Raw genomic sequence first — 19,586 nt, 5'->3', positions numbered from 1 at the left:
GTGATTCTGTAATAAAATTTTATTTAAAAAATATATGTTAAGATTTATGTATATATTGGGGTAATACATATGAATCAAGAAATACATGAATGTATGGTCACCACACTATTAAAAGTGGTTTTGTCAAGAGTGCCAGGATTTCAGGGGATTTTACTTTCTTCCTAATGTTTTATTTGTTGTTTAAATACTTTAAAATGGGTGTGCATTTTTGTTACATAACTCTATGAGGAGAAAAGGAAGAAAGCTATTTTCCTGCGGGAGTGCAGCCAAGTCTATTATAATAGACAAGTCACAAAGAGGACTGCAACAGAGCACAGCTTTTTTTTTGCTTTTTCTCTGGTGGATTTAGATGCAATATCCACAGGAAAACTTTGCGAATGACTCATTTACCAGGAAAACAGCATATGCTATTTGAATAAAGAAAGAATGAGGGAGAGGCTGTAGAGAGATTTCATAAATTGTCAAGACTTAATTAGCACCTTTAATATTTGTTTCCAACTACATTGTAAATTCATTCAGGACAGGGACTTTAAAATTCATTCTATTGCCGTTGCTCTGTATATCACTTTCGAATAATTTTTAAATAAAATCCCGGCCCCATCTTTGAGTAGCAGTATGAAACCACCTTGTTCATTTCTGTTCTATTCTGTGTGTCTCAGATACCTCGAGGTAGCTGTGTTGTAGCCAGTCGCCCTTGACTTCAAAGTCAGAAGTTTTGACTTCTGGACTGAATTCTGTTGCTTAGGCTGGACTCCCTTACGAAATGAGAAAAAAAAATCATATCATTCTCAATGCTTTCTCAAGGTTTGTGGTAAAGCCAAGTGACATACCTGTAAAAGAACCTATCTATCACAATCCCTGGCACTTTTTGCGCCCTCAATAAAGGGCAGGTGAGTTGGGTTACATCATTAAGGGCTGCTTTAGAAACAGCATTTGAACGTTAAAGGTGAGCAAGGGATTCCGTGCTCTAGCACCAGTGTCTTTAGGGTTGTACCCCTCTCAGGCGCAACAGGTACTACCCAGACTGCTACCCCCGCCAATCCTGCTTCCAGTCCCTGATGCAGGCACAGAGCCGCTATCGGCCCAAGCGCGGACACAGCACAGCATTGAGTCCTGCTCCCAGAGTGCAGACTCCACGCAGACGCAGACTCCGGAGGCGGGCTAAAAGCCCAGGTGGGGCTTCGAGGAAAGGAAGTACGCCCCCGCCGCCTGTTGTTGGGCCAATGGGGCCGCTCGGCTTTGCCGTGGGCCTATGAGACAGGGCAGTAGGCGGGGCGGAGGGCGGAAGGAGCCTCTCTCACGTGAGTAGGGGGCGGGGAGGGCGGGGGCAGGGCGGCTGGGGAGGCCCAGGCGGCGGAGCCTCCGGGACGGCGAACGGCGGGCCGCGGAGAAGGAGACGGCGGGTCGGGTAGGGCCGTGTTCCCCCCCCCTCCTCCTCCCACCCTTCCATCCACCAAGCCCGGGGGGGATCCTCCGACGGCCCCTGCGGGAGGCCAAGCCGTGTTCTCATCCCGCGGAGTGGGGCAGGCGTGACTGCGCTCAGCTCCCTCGACTAGCCGGGTTGTGAGGGGAGCAGTGATTGGGGGGGAGGGGGAGTCGCGGCCGTGGGGGGAGGACGCATGCGCAAGCGGGAACGCTCTGGCAGCCCCTGCCCAAACCGGTTCCCCCTGTCTGGGTGGGTGTGAGTCTTCCCAGTCCTTCACTTGCGGCCGTCCCTCTCGCCCCCCAGCAAAGCCGGTTTGTCTCTTGACTTACACGTCTGGGGACAGGTCCAATTTGGGAATCTGGCGGCTCCCTCCGCCTCAGTTTCTCCCCGTTGCCCGCTGGGCCTGTACCTGTGACTTAGGTTGGCTTCGGCCTCAGGCTAGCTTCCTGCGCTGCGCCTAATTTGAAAGGCTTGCTTTATGCTAGTGTCGGTCTGCCATCTCGTGTTGACGTTTCTGTCTCGTTTTCCCCGCCTGCAATCGAAGTGTCCCCGGTATTCCCCTCTCCCCAGATACTTTAAGTATCTGCCCCCGATACCTCATTGCTGTGTTTTGATTACCAGCAACCTTCAGGGCTTTAGGTGTTCAACAAAGCCCGAGGATAACCCCAGACTTCCATGAGTTCTCTGTCCATTACCTGGTAGTACTTTGGTGTTCCTTCTCTTCTAACATTCGGATTGTAATCTTATGCACCTGCTTTAAAGTCATCTCCATACTTTATTGTAATCATATGCACCTGCTTTAAAGTCATCTCCATACTTTATCTTGGAATAAAATTCCTAGCAGACCGTGTTAAGTGATCATGCTGCTGGTGCTCACGCTACAAGTGCTCCGTTAGTTTAAATCTTGTTCCAGCTTGAATTGGAGATCTTTTGGCTTTTTTGTTTGTCAGTGGAAAAAGAAAACTGCCAGAGACGGGTTTCACAATTCATTTGATATGTTCATTCAGGTAAATACCTGTATTCACATACATGTGACTGGAGTAGTAAGTTGCGAGTGTGTCTGTTTCCAGCTGCGTTGTTTATTTAGGAAGAGAAAAAACCGAAGAGAGTAAATTGAACTGAGTTTCCACGTAAAACTGATGTTTGGAAAGTTGAAAAAAAGCTTAGGTGCCAAGGGAGTGCACATTCAATTTTTTTTTTTTTTAACGAAGGACCTGCTGGCCTTAATTCTAGCGTGTATAAGGTGCTATTTTAATATATATTTAAGGCTTTTGTTCGAATTTACTTATAAAAACTGAAAGTGAATAAGGGGCAGAGTTCTTTATAATCTTCCTTTGTAGACCTCCGTTTCCATTAATGAAATTTGAATCCATGATTGATTTGTATTTATTGGTAACATTTAAGATTCACATATAGTTTTATCAACTCAACTTTGTAGTTAAAATTGAGCTATTGCTATGTTGTGGTACACTTTTCATTTCAGTTTTATAACTCATTTTACAGTTAATTAACAGCTCATCGGTATTAAGGTATATATTTGGGTAGTTAACCTATCAGCTGTATACATTTTGGCATTCTTTGGCATAGTGGGGTTTTTTTTGTTTGTTTTTTTATTTTTAAAAAATTTTTTATTGAGGTATAGTTGATTTTGGCATAGTGTTTTATTAGCAGTTTACAGGTGCTTAACCTGGATAAAATGGTAGTCTAGTGGGACTCTGTAAAAGTGAAGGCACCTGTTTCCTATCTTTTCTACTGCATATTGGAAGAAGTGTATTCACATTATCTACATGAGGGGACATGGTTTTTCGTAAACGTATCTCAACTTTACAGCCTACATTGTTTTTTTAAAAAATAAATTTATTTTTATTTATTTTTGGTTGCGTTGGGTCTTCATTGCTGCATGCGGGCTTTCTCTAGTTGCAGTGTGTAGGCTTCACATTGCGGTGGCTTCTTTTGTTGTGGAGAACGGGCTTCAGTAGTTGTGGCACATGGGCTCAGTAGTTGTGGATCGCAGGCTCAGTAGTTGTGGCACACGGGCTTAGTTGCTCCTCAGCATGTGGGATCTGCCTGAACCAGGGCATGAACACGTGTTCCCTGAATTGGCAGGTGGATTCTTAACCACTGTGCCACCAGGGAAGTCCCATAGCCTAGATTCTTTAACGAAGTCATTTTCTACGACTGAGTATATTTCCAGCTAAACTTTACAGCCCAAATTCTTTTAAAGAAGTCGTTATCTTTTGTTGAGCATGTTTCCAGCTAAAGTGTTTCCAGCTTAAGTGACGCCTACTTTGAAGGTCTCACCATTTCACAGTGATTATTTTAACTGCTTATATCAGTTCTACTGTTGAGTGTCTTTATAGATACTGATGTGCTGAGGTTCTAGCATATGCTGCCCAAGTGTTATCTTTGTAGTTGTCAATATAATCAGATATCACACTTTTCAAGCATGTGAAATGAATGAATATAAAACTGTTAAATAATCTTTCTTGGAGATAGAACTCCAGGGTTAAAAAAGTGCTAATTTGACCAGTGTACATAAAGCAGAGTTTGGCATGACATTTGGGTGCTTTGTATGTAACTGCCTTGTTTTATTGATTTTCCGTGGTTAGGTTCTAAAGAAAGAAAATCCAAGGCCAAGGATTTGGCTGTCCATGGGTATACATGATAAAACATACTAATTTAACAGCTGTTTCTTTTGGCATAAAATGGTTGCCTGGTCTCCCCCGACCCTCTCCAGTTTTGTGTTGACCCTGAGATCCTTATTCTTTAGAAGAATTGTAAGTCAAAGCAATACTGGATAGACACTTAAACTTATAACAACTTTTGTTGGCCCCTAACTGCCTTGTTTCTCTTCATGTGCAAAGTCTGACCAAATATGGCAGTTTGCAAGTCATGAACACTCTAGTTTATAGAATTTAGCCTGGAAGTTTTCCTCTTGCCAAAGCAACTATAGTCCTCTGAGGTAATCACCAGAACTTTTTGAAGGCTGTTCTTTCTATCTAGTAGAGTTCTATAAGGCCTAACTTTTCTTCCAAATCCCTTTTTCCGAGGATCATAAAATAGTAAAAATAAAGCCCTAAATTTGTTCTTAAGTTCATGCTTGACATTAAATAGTATATATTACCTTGGCTGTAAAACATGAGAAGTATATCTTCTTAATTTTGTGGCCGTGCTGCCAGATTTGGAGGTTTGCACCTCTTAGGAGTTAATGCGTGGTTGTTACTTATCTCCAGTTAAGGTTGCATCAGCTTTTGTGTAATAAATCACTACTCCTTGGCATTTATTAATCTTTGTGGCAATAAATTTTTCTCCATAATAAAATATGGCATCTCTCTCTCTTTTTTTTTTTAATGTCTATTTATTTATTTATTTGATTGTGCCAGGTCTTAGTTGCAACATGTGGAATCTTTTAGTTGCGGCATGTGGGATCTTTTAGTTGTGGCATGCAGGATCTAGTTCCCTGATCAGGGATCGAACCCAGGCCCCCTGCATTGGGAGCGTGGAGTCTTAGCCACTGGACCACCAGGGAAGTCCTAAATATGGCATCTTCTTAAGGTACATTAGCAAATTAGTTTCTGTGGTAATGTTAACAAAATGTTATTAACTCTCAAAGCTTAACAATAATTTGACTATTTTAAAAATTTCTTTTTCCCATTTTTCCTTATTTATACACTTTGGTAATTATAACTAGGAATCTGTGGTTATCATCTTGTTTTCCAGCTTCTGAGGGTGCCCTTTGTGTCAGGAAAAGGAATTGATATGCAGAATCTTTCTTTGGGAACGTATTTTAAATATCATTATGGGTATTAAGAGACAGCATTCAAGGCTAAATTGGATTAAATGTTAGGCGGTTGTATAATACTACTGTGAAGAGCCATGAGTTAATCATTTTAATGCTTTTACCATAGGGTAATAAACTCTCATGCTTTTTTTTAAAAATAAATTTATTTAATTTATTTATTTTTGGCTGCGTTGGGTCTTCGTTGCAGCGCGCGGTCTTTCTCTAGTTGCAGCAAGTGGGGGCTACTCTTCGTTGTGGTGCACGGGCTTCTCATTGCGGTGGCTTCTCTTGCTTCTCTTGCAGGCTCTAGGCGGGCGGGCTTCAGTAGTTGTGGTGAGTGGGCTTCAGTAGTTGTGGCTCGTGGGCTCTAGAGCACAGGCTCAGTAGTTATGGCGCACGGGCTTAGTTGCTTCACGGCATGTGGGATCTTCCTGGACCAGGGCTCGAACCCGTGTCCCCTGCGTTGGCCGGCAGATTCTTAACCACTACGCCACCACAGAAGTCCTCTCATGCCTTTTAAATATGCTGATAAATGGATTCTGGTAAGGTGAGAGTAGAAACATGTCATGTAAATCTTTTTTGCTGTGGTACATGATTTCCTATGAGTAGACCTCTGATATACCTGCAAAAGAGAAATGGTTATATCTTTATTGTAGTTACCTGTTGAGTTCTCTGTGAATTGAAGAAAAATCTGATTTCTATTTAACCTCCAAAGTTAATTCTTAGATAAAAAATTGTTCCCTAGCAGAAACATCTTTTTTTTTTAATCTTTATTTTTTTGCTTTTGGGTTGTGAGAAAAGACTTTTTAGATAGGTTTAAAAAATGTCTGTGGGGCTTCCCTGGTGGCGCAGTGGTTGAGAGTCCGCCTGCCGATGCAGGGGACACGGGTTCGTGCCCCGGTCTGGGAAGATCCCACATGCCGCGGAGCGGCTGGGCCCATGAGCCATGGCCGCTGAGCCTGCGCATCCAGAGCCTGTGCTCCGCAACGGGAGGGGCCGCAACAGTGAGAGGCCTGCATACTGCAAAAAAAAAAAAAAAAAAAGTCTGTGAAGCTAAATTAAATATATGTGAATTCTTTTATCTTCTTACATGGTGCCTATCCTAGTGCTGTGAGTGAAAGTGCTCAGTAAATGTTTTTTGGTTGCCCACCCCCTATTCAACACACTTAACAAATGTCCCACCTTCCTTGTATAACTATGGACCAGGGCATTCTTGTATCAGAAGATTCAGAAAACTTGTGTGTCTTCTGCCAAACATTCATGGTTTGTCTACACACATTCCCTTGAAAATCAGAGGTCATGGAAAAGAGAAACCATATTTACTGCATTAATCTCAGACTTTGATTATCTATCAAATGATTTGCTTACTTAGCATTAAATTCACATAGTTTAAACATTTCAGATCAAAGTATAGACAGATTGATATTCTAAATGGAATAGATACATATTCTTCGCTGTGGCTGAGAAGGAACTATATTGACTAATTTCCTAAAAGCAGGAAAAGTGGGGTTTTTTTTTGTTTTTGGTTGTTTTTTTTTTTTGGCTGCGTTGGGTCTTTGTTGCTGCGCGCAGGCTTTCTCTAGTTGCGGCGAGCGAGGGCTATTTTTCGTTGCAGTGCACGGGCTTCTCACTGCAGTGGCTTCTCGTTGTGGAGCACGGGCTCTAGGTGCACGGGCTTCAGTAGTTGTGGTTTGTGGGCTCTAGAGCGCAGGCTCAGTAGTTGTTGCACGCAGGCTCAGTAGTTGTTGCACACAGGCCTAGTTTCTCCACGGCATGTGGGATATTCCTAGACCAGGGATTGCACCTGTGTCCCCTGCATTGGTGGGCGGATTCTTAAACACCGCACCACCAGAGAAGTCCAGAAAAAGTCTTTAGGAAATCCTGCATTGCTTAAAAATGTTTATGTTTTTATATTTATAGAACACTAGTGTAAATTACATTGTGCTTTAGAAATCCACTCCAGAAAAAGTAAATACAAGAATACTTTTACAAAAAATGTATATTACTGAGGTATGAAGTATAATCTGACCTTGTGAATAAGTAGTATTGGGTTGGCAAAAAAGTTCATTTAGGTTTTCCCATAACATCTTGTGGGAAAACGCGAACGAACTTTTTGGCCAATACATTAACATTAACTAACTCTCCTTGTGTTCCCAGAGGTGGGTTTCTCTTGGGGCAATGGCATCCAAATAATTTTAAAATTTAGCTGCAGAGATATTGTGTTGAAGGGGCATAAAGCCAGCATACCTAGAGTTCTGCAAAAAACTAAAGTGCTGTTTCCTGAAATAGCCAAAGGAACATGGGAAAACCACTTATATGGTTTATTTTTTTCAGGTGTCAGCACTATTGCACTCAGATAATCAACACAGAGTTAAGTGAATTGTTTTATATGCATTTCATCCCCACTTCTTACTTTTTGTACCTTTCATTAAAAGTATCAAGATATAGTGGGTAGAGTGTGAACTTTAGAATCAGAAAGATATAGATATCCCAAGTCTTGAACTTACTTAATATACGACTGAAGGTAAGATACTTAAGGATTGTGATTCTCAGTTTCTTCATTTGTAAAAGTGGAACTAATTATGCTTACATCATGGATTAGGACTGGGAAGCACCTGGCATTCCCGCCCCGCACCCCTTTCCTGGATATTCTCATTCACAAAAGAGTAGAAAGTGTTTATTCCCCTCATTTTATGTATGAGAAAACTGAAACTATAACATTGTCCAAATTAAATCAAAAAGGACTAAGGAGTTCAAATCCCAGTTGGTTTTTCAATGTAATACCAGACTGTTAACTTTATAAAGTCTTAATGAAACTTGATTAGTCATTGAGAAAGTGAGAAGTAACTCTGAGAACATTGGCTGTCATCTTTAGGCACTTTTCTGTATTGATTTTGTGAGTTTTATCCTAAAGATCCTATAAAGTTAAAATTAGGCTTTTAGAACTTTTATTGACCAGTGAATGGATAAACAAAAGGTGGTATATACATACCATGGAATGCTATTTGACCTTAAAAAGAAAGGAAATTCAGACACATGCTACAATATAGATGAACTTAGAAGACATTATGCTAAGTGAAATAAGCCAGCTATAAAAGTATAAATACTATATGATTCTACTACTTATGTAAGGTACCTAGAGTAGTCAGATTCATAGAGACAAAGTAGAATGTTGGTTGCCTGGGGGAACAGCAGTTGGAATTTAATAGGTACAGAGTTTCAGTTGGGGAAGATGAAAACGTTCTAGAGATGGGTGGTGGTGATGGTTGCACAATGTGAATGTACTTAAAGCCACAGAGCTATACAGTTAAAAATGGCTAAAATGGTAAAGTTTATGTTATGTACATTTAACCACAATTTTTAAAGATTAAAACTTTTTAAAAATTAAAAAACTTTTGTCTTCTGAGTTATTATATTCCTATAATTAAGCTATCTTTTATAGTTAATCTGGAATTGAAGTAAAAGAGTCGCTTCATAGTTTAAAGAAGTTAATTGTCACAGGCGTTATGGGTTAAAATTTGCCTAAAAGTGACTATTAAGTTAAGCTGGTTTTTCTTGCCTTTATGTGCTGTAGGCCCAAGATGATTAAGTTATATTTTCCTTTTGGTTTTTAAAGCTAAGCTGAAATTATTCAGAAGGATTAAATTAATATGGTTCTCTTAGCTCACTAAAATAATTCAAAGAAACAGCCCCCAAATTCAAAGTCAGACATAAAGACACATCTATTGTTTAGCAATTAGCAGTGGTGGAAAGGAATTTATTTTTCTAAAGACGGGATGATTTTCCACTGAGTTTTGTTAGATTTGTCCTACCCTTCCCAGGGATAAGCTGTGAGAAGTTCATATGAAAACCAATGCAGCGAAACAAATCTCAAAGCCAGAAAGAAAGAAAAAAGCTGAGATTAAGATTGTATGATTTTTAAAAATAACTTCTTTGTGGTTTAATTTTAAAGAGCTACAAACCCACAAGAATTGGCCTGCTACAGCATGAGACTTGTCTCTCTTGCTACTTCCTGACTTGTCTTTTTCTCAACAAGAGTAATCTTAGCAGATCTGTGTTTTAGAAGGGTTATATAACTGGGAGCAACATAGAGTATGGATTGGAATGGGGAGAGAATGGTGTTAGGAACACCAAGGAGGAGAGATGCATTCCTGAAAAGGACATAGGCACCTAGATACCTGGGTTTGCATCAAGTTCTATAATTGTCTCTGTGAACTTAAGCAAGTTATTGAACTAATCTAAGCCTCAGTTTGTCTGTCATATATGAAGTTTATACCTTTCTGGCAAGGTTAATATAAAGATTAGTAATAATGTATATAAAGCTTCTAAGTACCATGTTGGGCATATATAATTGATACTCAGGAACTGCTAAGTATTGTTCTCTCTTTAGATTTAGCAAGATGATTTAAGTATCCTCCTTAAGATTCCCTAAAGCTGTGCTCATTTTTTCACTGGTTGAGCAAACAAAAATGATGAGGATTGGGAGGGAAGTGATGAGTGTTTTGGTACAAAGGGAATCCAAGGTATGTTTTGTGGCTCAGTGTTGTTTAACTGGTTTTCACAGTTAGAAACTTGATGAAGAGTCAGTCAGGCACACTCAAGGGTAGTTCTTTTTGAGTCTCTTTTTTCCAGTTGTCATTCATATCCACATCCCAGACACGCATGTAGTGTATCATATTTGTCATTTGTCCATCTCACATTACACAGACTCTATCACTTAAACACTAATGAAAGAGTATTATTCATCCAATCACATTTATTGAGGACTGCCATAGCAAGGATATGAAGATAATACGAATAAAACCTAAGATCCCTGTCCACAAGTAGTTCAGAGGGACTGTGTGTGCTCATTGTATTCCCAGTATTTACCATGGTGGTTTATACTAAGTAATTGTTTCTGGAATGAATGATCAATATAGTATAGGGGAAAAGATGTATAACATTTTACGGTGTAATAAATGCTGTAATTCTGTGATAAAATTAAAAAGCAAGCAAACAAAAAGCCTTTGGAGCCCTAGAGGGAAAAAAGGAATGTTTCAGAAGGGAAAAGGGGAGGTTGAATATTTGATTGTATCACAAGGTTGCTGGTGGGGAAGAAGGACTAATGGGGGAAATGAAGTCACATTCCTAGCTTAAGAAATGGCATGAGCAAAGCCTTGAAAGCATAAAAATGCATGATATATTTGGTGAGCTGTCTGGTGTGGTTTGATAAAAGGAGATAAAACTAGAATGATAGATTGGCTCCAGATTTTTAAGAACTAATGATATAAAGAGTTTGGATTTTTTTCTGTTTTCAGTCAGGAGCAGTCAAAGGAAGGGGTGAGATATATGATCAAATCTGAATTTTAGAAATTAACTCTGAGGCCTTGATAATGACTAGAGAGAGTCTAGGAAGGGAGACTTATGTTGTAGCTAAGTTGAAAGAGAATGAAATACTCAAGTCAGTGAGGTGAAAGATGGCAGAGAAGGAATATATTTGGGGTATGTTTTGGAACTAAAATCCATTAGAATCCCAAGGGAGAATGAGAAAAGGAGTCATGGATTTTGAGGGACATTTCTATCTTGGATCAGTGGTTATTAACCACTGTTAGGGGAGATATGAGGAAGAATATGGTTGTGTGAAGATGGGGTCTGCTTTGGACATGGGACACATGTAGCAGATCCCACCTGTGTATTCACATAACACCATTTGCATACCTCTATTATACCAAGCACTATACTCTATTGTAATTACTTGTTTACTTGTCCATTTTGTTTACTGTAAGCCTGTCAAGGGGAAAGAGTACCTTTCCTCACCGTAACACTGTACCTAGTGCCTGGCACATATCAAACATTCAGTACTGAATAGAAAAAAAACCACAAACACCCACATGAAATTAGGGAGAAAGACAGGGCTGCAGTATCATCAGCATACACACACACACACACACACACACACACACAAATTTATAACCACATGAGGTATTGAGATAGCTAAGGGATCTTGTTCCATGGAACAAGAAGGAGGCCAGGATGGAACAAGAAGGAGGCCAGGATGAATTTAAAGAGTGGGCAGAGGGGCTTCCCTGGTGGTGCAGTGGTTAAGAATCTGCCTGCCAATGCAGGGGACACAGATTCGAGCCCTAGTTGGGGAAGATCCCACATGCTGCAGAGCAACTAAGCCCACGTGCCACAACTACTGAGCCTGCGCTCTAGAGCCTGTGAGTCACAACTACTGAGCCCACGTGCCACAACTACTGAGCCCTGTGCCGCAACGACTGAAGCCCACCCGCCTAGAGCCCATGCTCCACAACAAGAGAAGCCACCGCAATGAGAAGCCCCCGCACCGCAACTGGAGGAAGCCTGCGCGCAGCAACGAAGACCCAACGCAGCCAAAAATAAACAAATAAAATAAATTTTTTTTAAACTTAAAGAAAAAATAAAGAATGGGCAGAAAAAAAGGAACTTAAAAGACAGCTGGGAAAAGGTACCAGAGGTAGAAGATGGAAGCAAAAAGATAAGAGTTTCACAATATGGAAATGATCAGCATTTTCATTTATTTCAGCTGGTAGAAGTAAGATGAGAACTCAAAAGAATAGTTTGGGTTTTGAAATTTTGTATTGTTGATTTTTAAATGTTTATAGATATATATATTTTTCCTTTCCGAACGGATGCTCAGAGAATGTTAAAGCACCCAGGGTCACATAGACAAGGTTTGAATTCATCTTTTAAAAGAGGATGTGCAGTGAAGCTTGGTGAGAGGTAGGGGAGCCAGATTTTGAGAGGGACTGCTCAGTGAGAGTGGGGAGTCCCACTGAAGTGCAGGAGGAGTTCGTGCTTCTCCTTCAGGAAGAGTTTCAGGAAAACCAAGGAAATAAAGATGAACCAGAGTGCTGAACTAGTGGCCGGGAGCTAGCACATTTTACTTGTCTCAAGCATGTCAAGTTCAATTACAAGTATCACGCAGACCTCTTTTATCAAGTTTGGTAGGTCACTTATTGGGAGGTGATTTTTCCTCTACTAATTGCACATTAGCAAATCCATGCCACTGCAATTTCACTGTTTATGTTACTACTGTGAATGATGTTAGAAACAGTACAAATATCTGATGGTATTCTGTCCCAAAAAAGTTCAAGTTTTTAAAAAGTAAACACTGATTATCCAGGAACTGACTGCTTTTGACGAACTGTCAAAAGAGCCTTTACCATGGCTAGTTCTTTTACATTTCACTTTCCTTTAGCTGGGTTTATAGTTTTAAGAGGAGATTGAGAATGAAAATGAATTTTCATTCAACAAGATTGAGGTACATTATTTACTATGATCTTTGCAGAAGTGCATTGTTGAGCATAGAATTGTCACTTACGTTACAGAGCAGGATATAACATAACTGAACCTTTGGTTTGGATGCATGAGGTTGCATAATTAAGCAAAATTACCTATCATTTTAAGTTAGTTGATGTATTAAAGGAGATAGAATGAAACATCCCTGAACTGGCACTCACCAACCTGGCCCTGTTGGTAACTGGACATGTTATAAGGGTCTAGGCTCATCACTTATATAAGAAGGAGACAAACTGTGAGTGCCTACCAAATACCAGGGTGTTCATATGTATATTATTTTATTTAAAGTGGAATAAAAATCTTTGTCTACCTTACAGAATTGTTAGGATGATAAAATGAGATAAAGACTGTGTATATTTTAGTAATCTGTAAAGTACTATTCAGAGATACAAAGTATTCCTTTGCATTTAGTTAGGTATAAATAAATTAGAATATGGAACTAAGAATGTTATATATTTTTGCACTAATATTGTTTCCTAAATTGAATTTCCAAAATCAGTTTTACTTGTTAATTCCTTTAAAATTGGAAGTTAGTTTCACTCTCCAGATAATGAAGAGAGTGATGAAATGGAAAAGAACTGGCCATCATCAAGACTCTTGACAGCCCTTCAATAGCATTTGGCTCCTGGATATACATATATATCTATTCCTTAGTAATTTTTATAATGGCTCCACGAGGTAGATAGTACGCCATTTTCATTTATGGAAACTGAGGCTTGGTGTGACCATGCTTACACTATTATTAAATAGTAGAACCAGCATACTAACTTGGATTTTTTTCTCTTAATGGTGTGCTTTACTGTCACAAATATGACTTCTGTTCTTACTGTCAGTCTGTAAAAGCTGCTCTTGCCTTTTCATGGGTGGCTCTTGTTCTTTTCCATCTTTATTTGCCACTTATCCTATTTCTTTAGCAAATATTTGAGCACCTACTATGTGCCAGTCATTCTTTCACTTGTTAGGGATACAGCAGCTAATGAAACAGGCAAAAATCCCTGCCCTTATGCTTACATGATACTTAAAAACAAATGATTAAAATGTAAAACGTGTCGAATGGTGATAGGTGGTATAGAGAAAAGTAGAAAGAGGGATGGCAGTGCGGGGTATTTGGGGGAGGAAGTTTGTACTTTATTGTCCATGAGAATTGGAATTAGAGTAGGGGACTTCATGTGGTAATTGGTGTAAGTAGGGATTAAAGACAACAAAATTAGTTCTTATGGTCTCAAGACAGAGGTTGTAAATACTGTAGAATTTTGCCAGGAGTATACCAAGTTCTGGGACACGTCCTTATTGTGGAGGCCAGGGAAGGGGTGGTCTTATTCAGAGACCTTGGAGGCCATGGGCTCCCTTTTCACTTCTGCCCATGGAGGCCAGAGAAGAGGAGTGTTAGTATATAACCTTTCCTGTACTGCGTAGTGTTTTGATAAATCCCATTCCCACTGAGTGATTCAGTTACTTTCAGGTGCCAAAACAAATAGTAAAGTATCTTATAAAGTGTACTTTCCTGTCACCTCCTCAAAGAAAATAGGTTGAGCTTTGAGCCTGCCAAATCTTCTCAGTTTCATAGTATAAATACCAAAGTATACTATTTTTGAGTCTAGAATACTGTAGAAAGTTCTCAGTGTCTCTGAGATCATAGCTTTAGGGAACTTTCCCAGGCCCTCTGCTATCTTACTATTAGTAACATTTTAAAAGATAGAAAAAAGACTAATTAAACATGAAAATCTTACCCAAAGTACAAGTTCTAAAAAAGATAGAGACTCCTTTATCTGATACTGACTATTTTGGAACAAAGCCCAAACATTTGTAGCATTGGAAAAGCGTCATAATCTAATGGAAAGAGCTTAGCTTCTGGAATCATAGATATGTTGGTTCAATTTTTAGCTTTGCTTCTAACCAGTTAAATTACAACCGTTACCTTGAACAAGTTACACTGTCTCTCTAAGCCTCAATTTCCTAATCTGTGAAATAGATATATGAATATTAAGTTTGCTGTTCAGGGACTCAACATCAAATTGTAACACAACATAATAGGTACTGTAAAAAATGTAAATTGCTATGGGAACCGAAACAAGGCAGGCAGTGCATTTGACTCTGGGGAGAGAATGGGCAGGCCACTTGGAAAAGGAGGGTTATTAGATCATGAACGATTATTTCTAGTTGTCAGAGTACAGAAACAAGGGAACCACTTTAGGAGGAGGATCCTAGGAGGGCAGATACCTCAAGGTATTAACATATATATCCTTGGCAAAGATATTACCTCCTCTAGTATATTTTTAAACTCTTCCAACATGTTTCCATAGTTTTCTTTACCCTAAATCAGTACCTATTAACCTGTTCAATTTGCCTCTGTTCTCTACTAAATTATAAACTCCTTTTGGGCAAGAATCTATTTTTTCTTGTTTAGCATATTCTGTTCTTTATAAACTAGACATTTGGTAAGTATTCATTGCATAGATGAAGCAGAACTACATTTTAAAAAAAGTTTTCAAAAGTACATTTGAAGCATCTCTAAATGCTACGCTACGCATTTAGATTTAGTCCTATAAAACGTAAAGCCTTTAAGCAAGGAAGTTAGTTTAAATAGAAAGCGGGGAGTCCAGGGTTTGAGCTTTAGTTATGCCTGATTAAATGACCCTACACCTCTTGGGGTTGCCATTTCCTTATCTGTTCAACAGTATTGATAATTTCTAGGTTTTCTTCCAACTGTGGTATTCAGGGATTGTGTAATTCTTTTTTTTTTTTTTTTTTTTTTACACGGTATGCGGGCCTTTCACTGTTGTGGCCTCTCCCGTTGCGGAGCACAGGCTCCGGACGCGCAGGCTCAGCGGCCATGGCTCACGGGCCCAGCCGCTCTGCAGCATGTGGGATCTTCCTGGACCGGGGCACGAACCCGTGTCCCCTGTGTCGGCAGGCGGACTCTCAACCACTGCCCCACCAGGGAAGCCCGGGATTGTGTAATTCTTGCTACCATGTGTTTATGTAGATATTAGCCTTTGAGGAAAAAATAGTGCTTGGCATATGGTGTATGCTCAATAAACGTATGTTCAATTAAAAATCCAAAGCATAGATCAGGACTTCTTAATTGGAGAGACTAAACAGATTCTCAGAACCTTTACCTCTTTGAGGTACAAGATGAGTATACAGTGAGAACAACTTTTTTTTTTAGAGCAACTTTTGTTTATTGGTTAAAGCTCTCTGAGTATAATGTTGTATCGTCTGTTCTGTTGTTGTTTTGGCAACCAAATGGGAACATTGCCACAAAATATGCAGAACCAGGTTTTTCTTTTAGGCATTTGTAAAAAATTTTATTTATTTATTTGGCTGCCTTGGGTCTTCCTTGTGGTGGGTTCTTCGTTGTGGCATGCAGGAGCTTTCATTGCAGCACGTGGGCTCTAGAGTGCATGGGCTCAGTAGTTGCAGCACGCTGGCTTATTTGCCCTGAGGCGTGTGGGATCTTAGTTCCCTGACCAGGGCTCAAACCCTCGGCCCCTGCGTTGGAAGGTGGATTCTTGACCACCAGACCACCAGGGAAGTCCCCAGAACCACATTTTTAAATGGTAGATGAGTTCGAGTTTTATTCCATGAGTCAATAAATAATGGAATAGCTTTTCATAATTGACACATTTTTAACTTCTTGCTGGAAATTTTTGGCATGAAACTGTTTTATTGGCAATGTTCATATTGAGCTGAGTTCTAAGAAACTGTGGGATAGGAATATTGAGTTTTTAATAGACTTCTGATTTCTTGCTATGTAAGGTATTTCCCTGCTCTAGAATTTATGCTTGCCTTGCCTTGAATTTATTTTTGGGGGGGTTAATATGAAATTTTGTTTCTTAAAACATGTTGTTAGTATAAGTATCAGCAATGTTAGGAAAACCTTAGTTATTGTCCTAAGCGCTTTCAATTTCATTTGTTTATATAGCTTTACAAATTAAAGGATAGAAAACAAGTTCAGTACTTCATAATTTTTCTCTAAAAAGAATAGAGTTACAACATATGCCAAAGAAATCAGTGTAGGTAGGCAGAGTTATTCTCAAGGGAATATGTTTTATTTATTTATTTATTTATATATTTGAAATCTGAAGTACCTTGGCCCTCAATTTCATCAAATTCCCTTATATCTGGAATAAAAAGCCTAAACTGTAAGTAGTGAAAGTCTTTGGGAAAGATTTTGGAAGGTTTTTTTTCCCCCCTAAGTTTTTCCATATGTATTTTGTAAAAATTAGAACATAATTGAATATCTGGCAGACATTCTATATGAGTATCTTTATGGTTTTTGTTTTTCAGGCATTTTTAAAATATTTAATCATTCATGAGTTGAGCTTCATTCTTGAGTCATGGATGACAAGGCTTCTGTTGGAAAAATCAGTGTCTCCTCAGACTCTGTGTCTACTCTTAATAGTGAAGATTTTGTCTTGGTTTCCAGGCAAGGAGATGAGACACCATCTACAAATAATGGAAGTGATGACGAGAAAACAGGACTCAAGGTAAAACTACATAACCTACATTTCTTTTGCTTAGCCTTGCTAAAGCAAAACTTGGCCTTAATAGGAAGGTATATGGAGTGAAAGTGAGGACATGGAAATAATATCCTTTCTTTTTTTAATGCTAAAGCTTTTTATTTATAATTAGTGATAGTGAAAAATTTATATTTGATTAAGGATTTTCAATTTGATTAGCTTCTAAATCTTCTGATATCCCTAACTGTAAAAACTAGTGATCATAGTATAAACATTTGTTATTTTAGTATTGTTTCATGTTCCCATTGAGTTAGAGGTGATTGTTTCTTTTGGTCCTGGTGTATGTAGTGTAAAGGCAGTGGCAGGTCTGCAGTGCTATTTATAAAAATAAGTTTTAGAATTAGTAAAACAGAACTTAAAATTCCTGGCTTTTGGCCATTTCTGTTTATATTTTCTCTGCCAAATAAATCACTATTAATTTCTTTTCCCATACTCTGTTACTGTTTTGCTCTTTATGGATATAAGTAAGAACAGATTACCTGTTAATGTCACTTAAAATGTAAGTAGCTTTAAAAATATTTTGATTCTTGTTTATGTCTATTTATTCAACAAGTGTTTATTGAGTATTGACTTTGTGCCAAGTACTGTTATAAATACTTGGGATACAGTAGCAAATAAGGCAAGCAAAGCCCCCTGCCCTCCTAGAGCTTTTAATCAAATGGGGAAACAGACTCTAAGCAAATAGGAAAATGAATATGTTAAGTAAATTTAGGTGTTTTGAAGAAAATCAAAGCAGAATACATGAATAAAGAGTGAATGGGAGGTACTGTTTTAGAGAATGTCTTGAAATGACATTTGAGCAGAGATCTGAGTGAAATGAGGAAGAACTTGTTCATGGAGAAATGTGAAAAAGCACTTTCCACGGGGAACAGAAAATAAAAAGACCCTGAGGAAGACCACCCTTTTTAGGACAGAGATTAGAGCAGAGTAAATAAAGTAAATAAAAAGTGCTAAAGAATGAGATCACTGGCAGAGAGAGACAGCATGGATGGTGTGAGCTTTGTGGACCCATTCCCCAGAAAAATTGGTGACAATTACTATTTTTTTAAATTAAAGTCTATGGAAATGTTCTAAAGGACATAGAGCAATTGAAGAAACATTTATTCAGAGAAATTTACTAAAATTTGGTTAAGAATCTGTGGTATTTGAGCCAAGACTTGTTTTTTCCTTCCCATCTCCCAGCTGAGCAAGATGGTAACTCCACTCCAGATTGGTACAGTCAAGAAAATAGGGTTTCCTCTCCTCACAGCTCCCACTTGGAGGGCTGTCTTCCAGTGAGAAGCAGGATGAGAGCATTCCTCATCCTGCCTCCGTCACCTTTTGCTGGCCAAGTGTGAATGAGTGGTAGGGGCTGCCTTTTTTTTGCCCAGACCTTACTTCTGGGATGAAGGCTCTACGTAGGGCACAGTGTTGCTGAGAATACTGAGAGCCCAATTGCCCTTACCCTTACCCTGGCTCTGGCATGTAAGGTAGTGGTTCCACACTAATAGAGGGAAGTCAAAAATACCAGCGATTACTACGCAACCTCCCACACCTACCAAATACTCATTTTCTGAAGATGTGTCGCTCAGAGAGAAGTACGTCATTGTCTACACTCCCAACTTCATAACTATAGCTCAGAGATTTTGCCTGCAGTGAGAAGTGGGACATAAAACAGCTCCTTATCTCTTCCCATAGGAACCGACTTTATTTACAACAGAGGGCTTCCCTGGTGGCTCAGTGGTTAAGAACCCGCCTGCCAATGCAGGGGACATGGGTTCTAGCCCTGGTCCGGGAAGATCCCACATGCTGCAGAACAACTAAGCCCGTGCGCCACAACTACTGAGCCTGTGCTCTAGAGTCCACGAGCCACAACTACTGAGCCCACATGCCACAACTACTGAAGCCCACACACCTGGAGCCTGTGCTCCACAACAAGAGAAGCCATCGCAATGAGAAGCCTGCGCACTGCAACGAAGAGTGGCCCCCGCTCGCTGCAACTAGAGAAAACCCGCGCATAGCAACAACAAAAAACCCCAATGCAGCCAAAATAAATAAATAATTTTAAAAAATCATACTTACAACAGAGTGTAGAGAAGTTCAAGCCTAAGGGTACCCTCAAAAACAGTGGAGGTTGTGGTGAAAGGTAATTGGGAAGAGATTGTTAGATTGGTTGGACATACGGTTTAACTGTAGGCTTGCAGGGAGAAGACTGCCTGTGGTAGAGACAGAGCTCAAACATTGACCTCTGGAGCTCTCCTGTCAAAGTATCCTAATTTTTTTTTTTTTTTTTTTGCGGTATACGGGCCTCTCACTGTTGTGGCCTCTCCCGTTGCGGAGCACAGGCTCCGGACGCACAGGCTCAACAGCCATGGCTCACGGGCCTAGCCGCTCCGCGGCATGTGGGTTCTTCCCGGATCGGGGCACCAACCCGTGTCCCCTGCATTGGCAGGCGGACTCTCCACCACTGCGCCACCAGGGAAGCCCAAAGTATCCTAATTTTATTGGTTTTTTCTGTGGAGCAGTTTATTACCTTAGTGGATTGTTGAAAACTGTT

General features: G+C 39.8%; 1 protein-coding gene across 1 annotated transcript in view; it reads left to right on the top strand.

Moving 5' to 3' along the window:
• The first annotated feature begins 1,358 nt into the window (after positions 1-1,358).
• The window catches only part of RABGAP1 (RAB GTPase activating protein 1), a 150,612-nt gene continuing 132,384 nt past the window's right edge, over positions 1,359-19,586 (top strand). The window contains exons 1-2 of the mRNA XM_082842511.1: positions 1,359-1,408; positions 16,818-17,017. Of these exons, the coding sequence (XP_082698637.1) occupies positions 16,868-17,017 (150 nt within the window). The 5' untranslated portion in view covers positions 1,359-1,408; positions 16,818-16,867. The remainder of the gene's footprint in view (positions 1,409-16,817; positions 17,018-19,586) is intronic.

This window comes from Leucopleurus acutus, assembly GCF_964270905.1.
Source record: "Leucopleurus acutus genome assembly, chromosome: 7".
Taxonomy (NCBI): Eukaryota; Metazoa; Chordata; class Mammalia; order Artiodactyla; family Delphinidae; genus Leucopleurus; species Leucopleurus acutus.
Note: the sequence above shows the minus strand (reverse complement) of the source record. Positions and strands in the feature narration are given on the sequence as shown.